This window comes from Rhododendron vialii, chromosome 9a (assembly GCF_030253575.1).
Source record: "Rhododendron vialii isolate Sample 1 chromosome 9a, ASM3025357v1".
Classification (NCBI taxonomy): Eukaryota; Viridiplantae; Streptophyta; class Magnoliopsida; order Ericales; family Ericaceae; genus Rhododendron; species Rhododendron vialii.
The window spans coordinates 33,693,737-33,706,897 of NC_080565.1; the positions used below are offsets into that span (position 1 = coordinate 33,693,737).

The 13,161-nt window shown below is 37.8% G+C and overlaps 2 protein-coding genes across 2 annotated transcripts; both read left to right on the plus strand.

The window, feature by feature from the left end:
* Positions 1-1,858: 1,858 nt before the first annotated feature.
* On the plus strand, positions 1,859-10,648 carry LOC131300634 (ACT domain-containing protein ACR12). The gene is made up of 10 exons (XM_058326568.1): positions 1,859-2,157; positions 3,686-3,740; positions 4,453-4,572; positions 5,039-5,133; positions 7,501-7,585; positions 7,706-7,765; positions 9,250-9,305; positions 9,416-9,521; positions 9,627-9,695; positions 10,441-10,648. Exons 1-10 carry the CDS (start codon positions 1,967-1,969, stop codon positions 10,501-10,503), a joined length of 900 nt encoding a protein of 299 aa, XP_058182551.1. The 5' UTR covers positions 1,859-1,966; the 3' UTR covers positions 10,504-10,648.
* A 1,118-nt stretch (positions 10,649-11,766) lies between these two features.
* Positions 11,767-13,161, plus strand: LOC131300637 (germin-like protein subfamily 3 member 2). The gene has a single exon (XM_058326571.1). It carries the CDS (start codon positions 12,154-12,156, stop codon positions 12,799-12,801), a length of 648 nt encoding a protein of 215 aa, XP_058182554.1. The 5' UTR covers positions 11,767-12,153; the 3' UTR covers positions 12,802-13,161.

Consider the following 13,161-nt stretch of genomic DNA (forward strand, 5'->3'; position numbering starts at 1 on the left):
AGTGAATCAAACGAATTCTAAATCAAAGTTCTAAATTTTCATTCATCCCTTGTTGTAATAATATCTTGGGGTCTGCAACGATAACTTGGTATATCTATTATACGACCATTAACTTAAACATGTCTATGGTTAACTAATTGTCATCCTTTCGGAACGCAGCATATAACTCTCTGTTGTACTGCACTCTTCAAGTGTGCTTATTCCCCCTAATAGGCTTTTGGAGCTTTATCTTGAATTTTTCCAAAATAGTTGGAAAAAAGTAAAAAAATTTGAATTTTTCGATTCCTTCTCTTCGAGACGAATTAATAATTCACAAAAATTTGACTTAAAATTAACAAACGCAAAAAAATTTGAATAAGAGCAAAATAAGAAAAAAAGAAAAAGAAAAAAGGAAAAAACAAGGCCTAAATCGCAGTTTTAGGATTGGGCAATTCGTGGATCAATGCCTCAATTGGGCTATTAAACCAACGAAACTACTCGAGATTCAGCTCATGCTAATTCGTTGAAAAGCTCGTTCTACTATATTGGTTTGTTGCATAACTAAACCAAGCTCGAGCGTTTTTTTTTTTTACTTTCCAAGGTTTCAAATCAAGTTTAAACAAGTTAGGTTCCGTTCCGGAACAAAAAATAAGTCCTTATTTTTTAAGAAGGCAATTTTAAGTTCAAAAATTATGGGTTTATTGAAATCTAAAAATATGTAATATGGATCTTGTTTGGAAGATCTCGATGAGATCTTTTATACGATGCAAAAAAAATTGAAAAATTATTTTTCATTTACTTTATTTTTGAATTTGAAAATGTGAAATAAACTGCTTATTTTTTAAGAAAGTTTCTGGAACGAGGCCTTAGTATTACTTAACTCATTCAGCTTATGATATATAAAAAAATACTCAAGCTACTTGATATAGACTTATATTTGGCTTAATGGAAGCTCATTTGAAATCAACTCATAAACAAACCAAACTTAAACAGTATTTTTTTTTTGGAATTGCAACATGGGTCTGGATTTGGCTTTATAAGTGGAATAGTAACTTATTTTTTGTTTTTATTTAAAAAAGTTTGCATTTTTTTGTTTGGCGTCAAACTTTTGTGATTTATTAGTTTGTCTCGGAAAGTAGAATTGGAAAAGTATAAAATTTTGATTGAAACTCATAGTTTTTAAAAAAAAGACAAAAATTGACGCAAAACAAACAAATGTAAAAAAATTTTGAACAACGACAAAAAATAAATAAGTTTAACTTTTCAATTCAAACCCTTATTAACTAATCTCATCTTTTATGTTAACAGAGAGAGATATATTGGCTTTGTTCGTTTAACATATTTACTTTGTTTTCCAATCATTATCCTATATCTTTCTTCAATCATTATCCTATTTCTCCAATTATTAATTTTATTTTTCTCTATATCTCTCTCCAATTATTACCCACTCTCTCCAATCATTACCGTATTTCTCTCTCCACCCACTACCAAAACAAAAATATCCAAAATTACTAAACGAACAAGACCAATGCCATTTAAGTTTTTAATAGTTGAAAGGGTGTATTTTCTTGGGAATTTTAGTTGATGGGATTAAGTGATGTACAAGTTTTTTAGTTGAGGAAAACCAAAGGTTTTAACCAACCGGATATGAAAAAACAAATACTCCAAATTTTTGCCCTTTATGAGATTACATGGTTGAAATTTACGAAGATCAAACATTCTACACCTTTGGAGCCACGGACGGGAGCCGAAGATTTTGCCCGATTATTAACTTCACGTCTCCCAAATTCGTCAAGATGGTCTCAGACATCTTCTCTCTTACTCCTTACAAAGAAAAAGTTTTAAGTTGAGGGGGGTGTTATACAAATTAACCACTCTTTGTACGAAGAGGGAAATTATTCAATTAAAAGTACACAGCACTCATAAGCACCCGAAAACAAAGGTGACGAGTGACGACAGGTCAGCTGAAATCCAGCTTCCGTTTTCCATGGCCGTCGCCGGCACTTTATTCTCCTCCTCCTCCTCTGCCGCCTCCTCCGCTCTCCGCCGATCTAGAATTTTTCCCGATTCAACCTCCATTTCTGCTCCGCAGGTCTCTCTATCCGATCCGGCCAGGACCGTTTTCCCCTCAATTCGTGACGAGTTCCTTGGATCGCGGATCGCCTTTTGCCCGAGAAAGTAAGATCAAGAAAACCTCTCTGTTTGGCTGGCGAGGAAAATTTTTTTTTTTCCTGAGTAGAAGTGATGAACGTAGTTCTTGCATGAAAGTGTTTCCACAGGACATTCACTGGTGTTCGAATATCCGATATACATGAGCATATATCTGTTCGTCAACTATGGATTTGAAATACAAGCCGTATAAGAAATTAAGATTACACGTATCTGAATTATATGAAATAGACATAAGGCCACAATCATACTAAGTTCAACTCTGGGGCGACTGCAGGATTTGAATTAAGCGGTGAACAAAAACATATGAGAATATTTTGATACAAAACTCTATATAAACTGAAGTATTTTTTTATTATAGTTAAAATTATCGGGCCTTGTTTGTGTTATTTGGTTGAACTATACTATCTAATTATTCACAAATTTAAGTGAATTTTTATTCATTTTGACTTTGCTCTATTGATCCAGTGCAGAAAATACTAAAGAAAAATCAAATTCCGTATAAAAAAATATAAAAGATTTAATACATTTAGGGAACAAATAAATGGACAAATAATCAAGAGACTTTTTGGCAGGGATTTGCCCCCTTACCACCCTATGTTTGCGTACTAGCCAATTGAGCTAAACCCAGTTGGTTTGTTCATCTTATTACCAATCCTAGTGATTGGGTTGAGACTTGAGAGAGTTGTTTGTTTCTTTGATTTAAATTCTTGCAATTCCTTAGTCTCCTAGCCGAGGAGTATTTTCGATTATCAGATGGTGTTAGTGATTGGGTTCCGAGAGTTGTAAATTCTTGCAATTATTTAGTCTCCTAGCCGAAGGAGTGATTTTCGATGATCAGATGGTGTTAGTGATTGGGTTCAGAGAGTTGTTCGTTTCTTTGAGTTAAATTCTTGCAATTCTTTAGTCAAATAGGCGAGGAGTGATTTTCGATGATCAGATGGTGTATTTCTTTTGATTTATAATTTGGCCTGGTTTTTCTACTGCTTTGTTTCAATTGTTTGTTGTAACATCGCACGGATAAATTAGGGGCCACGTGGTTTTTCATGTGTGCGACAAGAGTTACTTTATGGTTGTGCTTAGGGTGGAGCCAGGTTTTTTGTGCATGGGCAAAATGTTTCATTAACTAGAACCGTCTATTTTTTTTTCCCTTCTATTTGCTAACAAAATGAGTGAATAATATGAAGTGATTACAGATAATATATACTTATTGATTACATGCAATTTGACTTACAAGTAACCCAATGGGTTATAGCTTTTGTCATGGAGGAAGAAGGAGGCTCGAGAGATGATGGGTTACAATGGAAAGAGAGTAAGAGAGAGGAGTCCCATGTTACTTTGAAAATATTGCAAGTAAAAAACCTATGTTCTAAAAAAGTTGGTGTATGTATCCTTTTGGGGCAGTGATCTGCTTAGATGGGATGATTCTTATTCTGGTTACATCAGTTACGTACAATAACTCTCTTGTAGGTGCTTGACACACTTACAAAAAGCATAAAACACGTAGGTGCTTGATATTGTTGTCAATTTTATGCAGGAAAGGAGTACACGCGTCTGTAGATGGTGTGGATTCATTGGGTTCAACCTACTTGGTCAGTTAAAATTTCCTGCTTGTCTTTTTTTTTTTCTTTTAATCTCGAGTTGAATTTGTGACTGCAAAGGCCTGAATGTCTATAATCATGTAATTATGAACTTAGTGGCACAAAAGCAACTCGCCAAAAGGCATTCTGATTGTAACTCTTGAAATCCTGAATGGCAATGGAAGGCTCTTTGAATCTGATAAAACACAGACACACACACACACATATATGAGGAAGTCTTACATTTTTTTTATGAGAAGTCTTACATACTTTAGCTGATTTTGTTCTTGAAGTATGTTGGCTTGCTGCTTCTCTAGTTAATGTCATAAACATCAAATTTCCAGACTGCTATTTCATAACCACCTTTGTCCTTTTTCTTTCCTTCAAACCACAGCTGATGTTAACCTGCAAAGTTGTTGCATTTTTTCAATTAGTTTTGTCGTCATGATTGGCTGCAGAGCAGTGGAGAACCCTGTCCAAATTGGATAGGGTCCGAGGTCACTGCTACAACTGCCAAGAGGCTTTATTTGTGGTTGGCTTGCCCCTTCATGTGTTGCTCAATGCTCAAGTATTTTTGGAGCTATAAATATTTTAACGCTTGTGAACTGCACTTGACTGTATAACTAATCCCTCTTATGTGAGTATTATGGCTGAATTAATGACGTTCTATGTATTTTGCATCACTGGCCAAGGTGGAAATATTGACAACATGTTTCTGTTTCAGAACTCTCAAGATGCTGACTATGTACCGATGCCGATTGTTCTGATAGATCAAGAATCTGATTCTGATGCGACAATTGTGCAAATTAGCTTTGGAGATCGTCTTGGAGCTCTTATTGACACGGTGACATGACTGTGACTGCTCATTCTTTTCAGTTGATGAAAATTTATGGCATTACTTGTGGGTAAACATATGCAGAGATGGCTAGGGAAAACTATTTTTTAAGCTTTAGATGATTCTTGACCATGGAAAATCCAACTGAGCTTTTGGATGTAATGTCGAGTGATTCTGAACTCGGATTAGGATGCTGCTCTTTCAATGAGGCATATCTTTTGAAACTCTCCTTGCTATGTTGTCCTCACTTCTTATGTCAGTTGATGTGCTTCTTATGAGATGCAGAATTTGGATTTTATGAGCATCACATTTGCATCATTTTGTCTGCATTGCAAGTCTTATGGTATCTTATTTCCCTGAAGAGCTGTCCTTCAGAGTTTACTTTTCCTAATATTTCCTTTTCTTTTTTTTTCTCTTCAGTGTTTTTTCTTCACATAGAGTTAAATTTTAGCATAATTCTAATTTGTTTGGGCAGATGAAGGCACTCAAGGATTTAGGCTTGGATGTGCTGAAGGGAACCGTGACTACTGAGGGATCAACCAAACGAACAAAATTTTTTATTACAGTATTGTGAGTGGTCATTTTAACATTTATCTATAGTTTGGTTATTAGATACAAAGCATTCTGCAGTCAGAAATGGGTGTATATGGTGGAAATATTTTAGCTGTGGAATGGCTTGTCAATTTGATTGGCAGGTCCTCTAAGTTATTAAATTGTTGACTGTCTATGGAATCCAGTACAAGATGAGTTCTCCCTTTACTGGTTTAATGAATAATAGCTACCCTTTGCATTGTGATTGCGGCACATAAATGTTTTAGCAATTATCTCTTGTGGAGACATTCCATTGCATATACTTTTTTGGAAAAAATAACATAGTTGGCTTTGCATGTTGATCCTAAGGGTTGTTTAAAGGTGAAACAGAATCTAGTGAAAACTTGTGCTCAATGTGGAGGTTTCTAGAAATGGTTCTCAAGGAGATCTAATTGCTTACTTCTACAAGTGTCAAACCTTGCCTGTACTTAATATCCATCAAGGTGGGAGGAGTCACGAGGAGTTATTTTTTCAGTGGTACAAACTACAAAGTTAACTTGTTCCATACTTTTCTGACAACTTAATTTGCCATGTGTAGACACCCCAATCCGGACCTTGAAGGTTCTTTAAATACCCTGATGATGAAACAAATGAAACAATGCCTTCAAGAGCTTGAATTTGGACTCCCAAACCTAAAAGCCCAGAAAAGCCTAGAAAAGCCCAAAAGCCCGGAAAAGCCCAGGATTGAACCTAGAATACCATACAGGACACCACTACACCGCACGGTATAATAGATTTTATTACACCGCACGTGGTTATGGGGTACACCGCACGGCATTTCCAGGAAAAGGTCTGATTGGCTCAGAAAGCTATCGGCCACGCTCATTTGAGCCACAGCTCAAGGATGGCTTGGTAGGGAATACACTTCTAGCTGGCCTAGAAGATACCTCCCCCATTTGCATTGATATTCCTTGGCTTTTGCCTATAAATACACCCCTCTTCTTAGATGAAAAGGGCCCTTACACCCATTACCTCCAAGTCTTGAGAAAGTTACTCTGACATTCTCTCTCTCTAAAAACATTTCAATCTCCCTCACTTCCAAAGTTAGTGCACCACTAGTTTTGGAACTTCACCACTCCAAAACTCCAAGTTCTTAAACCATCCATACTCATCCATCCTTGTTCAAGCTCAAAACCGAAGGTATAAAGGCAAGTTTCCTTGGGCCAAACTCAGCCTTGGCCCTAAGGGGACTTTCTGCAGTCACACTTGACCTGTTTTGTTAAGTGTTGACTCGAACACTATTTTCAGAAATAAAACAAAACTAGAAACTGTGCTGGAAGCACTACACCGTGCGCACGATGTAGTGAGATCCACCGTACAACCTTATTTTGTTCATCAGCTGTCATTCTGTCTGTTCTGATCACATTCATCTACTGTTGGTCACACTAATATTGCTCAGGGATTGTTACTGATGCATTCCAGAATGTAGTTTTATCTAAAAACCATGCCTTTGGCTTATTGAAATGGGTTTTTATGATCATTCATGATGATCAAGTGCATAAAAAGGGCTTTGCAAACTGTTTTTCAATAAAGACAATAAGAAAGATGCCTGGGTCCATGGCTTGCTTCAATATGAAAATACAAAGATATTCTGAAATGAGTGGAGAGCCACACCGTACGATGTTTTAAGGAACATCGTACGTTGTAGCTAGTACACCATGCGAACTTCTGAGCAATAACAGTGGACTGATAGAGAAGAGTTATACCGTGCGGTATACCAAAAGACCGTGCGAGGTATACCCATATTTGGGTATACCGTACGGTACTATTTGATTGAGACATATCATCCACTGTACAGTAAGCACCACAAGCACGCAAACGTGATATATTCAATCCCATGTCCCTTTCCCCTATTTGCTTATTAAGAGTTTAATCTTCCAAATGATATCTAAAGTTTCCCCTTTGAAAATGTTAAGTAGAGACAAGTTCTTACCGGGCGAATGAGGTGCTTTTTCAACAAAACCTTACCCATTCGTAACATGGCCCCCGTACCCAAAGTCTCAACATTTTCGCTAGGCCAAAAGCCATCCTTTTCAAGTCAAACTCTCGGTTTCTCAGATCATCCATCTCAAAAATCCGGGTGGCGACTCTCGGGCACGCTGGTCGGGGAGCCCACACCATGACATCATCCCCTACTTCCTAACTGAATCATTAATAATTCTGTCACTACAATAATGAATTTGTAAGCATAATCCTAATACATATATTGCTTACGTTACGAGAGGAAAATCTAAGAATTTCTTATATGACTGGAGCTTTACATTCTTACATTCTGATATTGAATGCCTTATATCTTTCCTGTAGTAAACAGCAATTTTTTACATTTTATCTTGATTAATGTGTTAGAGCAACTGGGCGTAAAGTTGAAGATCCTGATCTACTGGAGAAAATTCGGTTGACCATTATCAACAACCTTTTGAAGTATCATCCAGTATGTTTGCTGTGCTGACGCATTAACTCCATTTCCATATCATTTTCTTAATTCATAATGGGATAAAGTTGTCTACATTTCCTTGGGGTGATCTGGATTTCCCCTTTTTGTGCCTTTTAGGAGTCTAGTGAGCGACTTGCAATGGGTGAGGCTTTTGGAGTAAAAGCTCCAGAAAAGAAGGTGATAAATGACCTGGCATTATTTTCTGGTCGTTTATTTTTTCTTAAGCCATTTCTTGCACTCTTTGGAACTTTGTGTTAATGTTACTTACTGCCACCTATTACACCAGCACTCGCCTGCTATTATCTATTGAATAGTGCTATATGTTTAGGCAGTGTGCTTATTAAGATTTGTGAGTTGCCCTAAATGGGAGTTCTAGAATAAAAAACCAGTGCCTCATTAATTCCTGGATTGCATATGTCAAGGTAATGCATGAGGTCGGTCATAAGAATGTATTACAAGTCCATTGTACTATCTCATACTTAAAGTTCTAAATACCTTTCCTGACATGTAGGAATGTTAGGTTGTTCCAACAACAAGGTTGTTTTACTTGTGATGAACTGGAATTTTCTGGTCATTAGTGACTTGAGTCACTGAAATGATCCCTTAGGATTTGTATATGGGAAGGTGTTTCAGCCCTTTTGGTGTTTGATTGCCCGAAAGAATTTTCAGTTGGATATATTACAAAAAAGATGCTGTCTGTCATTGTTTTCAACTTCCCATCTCTTCGATGAACCCCTTTTGCTTTTGAGTCCCAACCCATTTCAGCTCTCAGAGATCTTGAGAGCCACTCAGTGTTATATGCCCGTCCTTTTTTACTACCTTCTATCAATCATCTTTACTTTCTTGTTAATAAAAGTTCTCAATGTAGTGCTCATGGTTTTACGATAGCTTTTCTGAAATTGCACAATCCATCAGTAGAAGGGCTATGAATAAAGTTCTAGACAACAATATTGCTGATCTATCCTTGGCATAGTCGGGGCCGGATGGAAGTAGGGCAAGTGGAGTCAATTGACCCCTCTAACTTCTTCAAATTTCTGCTTTAGAATTTATTTGACAAACTCCCCACCAAAAAGTTCTAAAATTGCCCAAGGAGTTACTGAAACATAGAGATATGTCATATGTGATGATGTATAGCAGAGAATAGAAGTGAAACAAATTAGAAAGAAACTTAGGAAATAGCCCTTGGAGTGATCCTTCTGGTTCCCTATTTGTTTAACAGAGATGGCATATTCTGGTATGAAGATTGTAAAGAATCGACTTCACCATTATTTGGAAATACTGAAAGAGTGATAGCTTGTTTTTGCAAATGAAAGAAATCTTCAGCAGCACCCTAAATAAGCCTACAAAGCATCAATGTCAAAATATGAGAAGTCATTGGGGTCATGTGTTGTAGGTCCACCTCATATCTTATTGATGAATAGTTTAGATTTCATATTTTCTGTCTTAAAGAAATCATTTTCTCGATCACTACATAGGAACAATATGCTGTGTATGACTATACTGACTAGTAAAAATGTTGACCCCATTGACCAAGAAACCTGGCCCTGCGCCTGGCATAACTGGTGCATGACCATTGAGTCTTGTAACTATCCTTGTGTTCATATGTCTTCTTGGATACTGGTAGCCTCCACGAATTAAATTTGTTTGTTCTGTTTGGGCAGCTTATGGGTCGTATTGCAACCCATATACATGTCAAGGAGGATGGACCCAAGAGGAGGTTTGCAACTGGAGTCTGCCAGACTTGAATAAATCAAATTGATTTATCATTTAACTAATCATTCTCTATGTTATCTAGTTATTACATTACTTATGTTGATGCACTTACAGCTTGCTAATTATAGAGACAGCTGATAGGCCTGGTTTGCTGTTAGAAATCATCAAAGTCATTGCTGATATCAATATTAACGTGGAATCTGCTGAGATTGAGACTGAAGTTTGTCACTTTTCTCTCTCACTCCCCACACACACATGTGCTCACAAGCATGCACATTATTATCATTGATTCATCACGATCAACTATGGTCTTGTTATTGTGCAGGGTTTGGTCGCCAAAGATAAATTCCATGTTAGCTATGGTGGGGCTGCGTTAAATAGTTCCCTGTCTCAGGTAACCACTTGGACATTATTATTTACTAGCTTGACTTTCGATTGGGTCCAAGTGAGGGCAATAGCTATTGTGGATGTTCCATGTAGATGTAGTTAATCTTGGTATTTGTAGATTCACTATACTTGCATATTTTAAGTTTGCTAAAACATCATGTTACTTCTTTTGAGGTTCCGCGGATTAAATACCAGAAATGAGAGGGTTGCATGAAGCACCGGGGGCAAACAACAAACCATTAAAATTTTGAACGCGGAGGCTAATGTTATCTAATTATCCACCATGAGTATTGTGAACTGTCTTTTTCTTTGATAACCAAGTGTCCGGGCCAGCTTGCATGCACCTCGACTAATCCTAGGGGACCATAAACCCACTGTCCCCTAGCAGGGGCCCCACTCGAAGCCGGAGCAAATGCTCGATATAGACTGGCCCCAAAGGAGTTATAGCACTTGAGAGGAAACCTAAGAGCTTAGGAGAAAGCAAACCCCTAAGTCCCCACTAGTGGGATTTTAATACGTGAAATCATGACTGGCAAGAAAGGTCTGGCAAACATTGGCAGTTTTTTTGGATAAATGAAAAAAAACCATTGGCAGTTTTTTTTTTTAATGTTTTTTTTTTTTTGAACTGAACATCAGCAGTTCGAACTTGTTTCTTTTTCTGTATGACAGTACAGATGTTACATAGGATTAGAGTTCTTTATTTGGCTGTAAATTCCCTCCCTTCTCACTTTGTTTCTTGTTTGAGCTTTCAGGTGTTGATTAATTGCCTGCGTTACTACCTTCGGAGGCCGGCAACAGATGAGGAGAGTTACTAGGGAAGACCTTGATGTCTGTATGTAAATTTTCACTTTAGTTTCTGTGGCAGATTGTTCTGTGGCCTCTAGTCACAATTTCTATGTATCAAGGAAATGATTTCGTTGTGATATATATAAAAAAGGTAATGAATTCATGTGACCCAAAGACCGTATTTATTTTCTCTAAACTTAATTTTGATTGGTGTTACCCTTGCGATTTTATGCTTATTTCCATTCCTAATTCTCTCTCCTAGCATTGTGCATTATAATTCTTTTAAGTCCACATGGAATTTTGCTCTGGCTTTAATTGGGCCTCCCTGCTAGTGAACGGTATTATTAGTCCCCCAAAATTATCTGAGTTGTCGAGGTGTGCGTAAGCTAGTCTGGACACCTGAGTTATCAAAAAAATGTCACATCGTGTGGCATCAAAAAGGGAGCAGAGCATACGAAAATACCAGGCTTGATGTTGGCTTAGGAAAATTAGTGGATCAGGCTCACAAGGATGTCACCTTTTTAAAGTGGATGTCTGCTGCGAGTAATGAAGTGTTTATTCCTATGATTTCACTGGCTGGTAAAATTGTATGCAGAACAGCATCATAGCAGTTGGTATGGCTTGCTTCTCCACAGATAATTATGGATAGATTAATTATTTCATACGTAAATTGTTGATGAGATGTCCATCTACTTGTGATTTTCCAACTACTTTTGGCAGTAAGAATGTAGCATTAGCATAATTTAGTGAAGTCATTTGGTAATGTTGTTGTTTTGTAGTTCTTGAAGTTAGTTTTGTATTTTTGCTTTGGAAAAACTCCTAGAATGTTTTTTTGACAGTAATAGTCCTGAATCTTGATTGGGGACTAAATAGGTTCTGCTATTGTTTGTTGTTTGTAATAGTCCTGAATCTGATTATCGGTGAAGCAGGTCCAATGCCTAGGGTTGCATTCACATAGTGTAATTATAAGATATAGTATGCTACTTTTGGTTCCTCCTTTATACGTCTTAGGTTTGAAAATCTTCGATCAACTCTTGTAGATTGGGTTCTTACAGGCCAGACCCAGTTTTAAATGGGTTCCCACTCGTAAACGGTGTGATAAGTCTTTTGGAGATTAATTGGGGTGGGTGGAAGTTGGCCTGGGTACCCTTAGTCATCAACAACAAGATAAAATGCGGTATGGGTATATCCTAGTATATGTCAGCTGAGTTTTAAGGGGTTGTGGACCATAATATGAGTTGTCTTGAAATGTAAGGAATTGGAAAGTAGTAGTAGTAATAATCAATTGCCATTCAAAAGGCCATCTCCCTTAGTTTATACCCTTTTGACAAGACTCCAAAAGCAAAACAAGCTATGATTGTGTATCAAATTATTTTCTACTAACTAATCCTCTCCCATCTTTACTGTCAAGCAATGTAGGAGTAATTTAGTTATAGGGAATTTTTTTTTTTTTTTTATCTCAGTTGAGATCCTGGTTTTTGATAAAAAGCCTTCCCAAGTTGTGCCTGAAGGCATCTCCCTTGGCTACAAAAGCAACAGGCTGAGATATCAAGCCACTGACATCTCTCTCTCTCTCTCTCTCTCTCTCTCTCTTCCATTTTTTGTACAACTTCCCTTAGTTTTGAAGCTCAGTGGCGTTACTGTCTTTTCAAACACATCATTCGATCTACACTATCACTATGTCCCCAAAAATGGGTTTTGTGTTGGTTATTTTCCTCCTCTGCAGCTCTGGAGCATTGGCCTCTGACCCAGATCCAGTGCAAGATTTCTGCATACCAAACACAGAAATACTTCACTCCAATTTCCACCAATGCAAAAACGCATCGGCAGCCACCGTAGACGATTTCGTGTTTTCCGGCATAAAAAACCCTGGAAAGAAACTTGGAAAATCCGATTTTCTGGCAATGCCAGTGAACGCGGGTGTGTTTCCGGGACTAAACACGCTGGGAATGTCGTTTGTGCGCGCTGATTTCGGCCCAGGTGGTGTCAATGTTCCGCATTTTCATCCAAGAGCGACGGAGATGGCTTTCGTGCTGGAGGGGAAGATCTATTCCGGATTCGTCGATTCGACAAATCGGGTTTTTGCCAAAGTGATTGAGAAAGGAGAGGTGATGGTGTTTCCAAGAGGGTTACTTCATTTTCAAATGAATGTTGGGGATTCACCTGCTACTATTTTGGGGAGCTTTGACAGCCAGAATCCTGGGCTTGTGAAAATCCCGAATGCCGTGTTTGGTTCGGAGATTGAAGAAGAGCTTTTGGAGAAGGCTTTTGGGTTGAGTTCTAAGGAGATTGGGAAGATGAGGAAGAAGTTTGGGACCCAACACTAGGGTTAGAGAATCAAGAAGAGGTTTTCGGTTCTTTCAGGCGGTGTTTGGATCGTTAATTTGTCGAGGGATTTACAGGTGAAAATGAAAACGATGCCGAACCCGAAAACGTGAATTTAGCTTCATGATTTCGTTATTTTCTCAAGTAAATTACTTCACTGACCTGTGATCCAAACACAACCAAAGATACCGCTGCAGAGACTGGGGGGGGGGGGGGGGGGGGGGGGCATTTTTGTCAATTTACATCCTTTGATTGGTAGGAAGAGGTGATATTACGGTAGGAAAGTATAGGCATCATGCAAGAGCAATAAATTTCTTATTTTGTAGTTTCCATATCAATAAATTTGAAGTCATGTTTTAGTA

Coding starts and splice junctions, on each gene's coding strand:
- LOC131300637 (XM_058326571.1), top strand. CDS start 12,154: ATGTCCCCAAAAATGGGTTTTGTGTTGGTTATTTTCCTCCTCTGCAGC.
- LOC131300634 (XM_058326568.1), top strand. CDS start 1,967: ATGGCCGTCGCCGGCACTTTATTCTCCTCCTCCTCCTCTGCCGCCTCC. Junction 9,306..9,415: donor GAGGATGGACCCAAGAGGAG/GTTTGCAACTGG, acceptor ATGCACTTACAG/CTTGCTAATTATAGAGACAG. Junction 9,696..10,440: donor TAAATAGTTCCCTGTCTCAG/GTAACCACTTGG, acceptor TTGAGCTTTCAG/GTGTTGATTAATTGCCTGCG.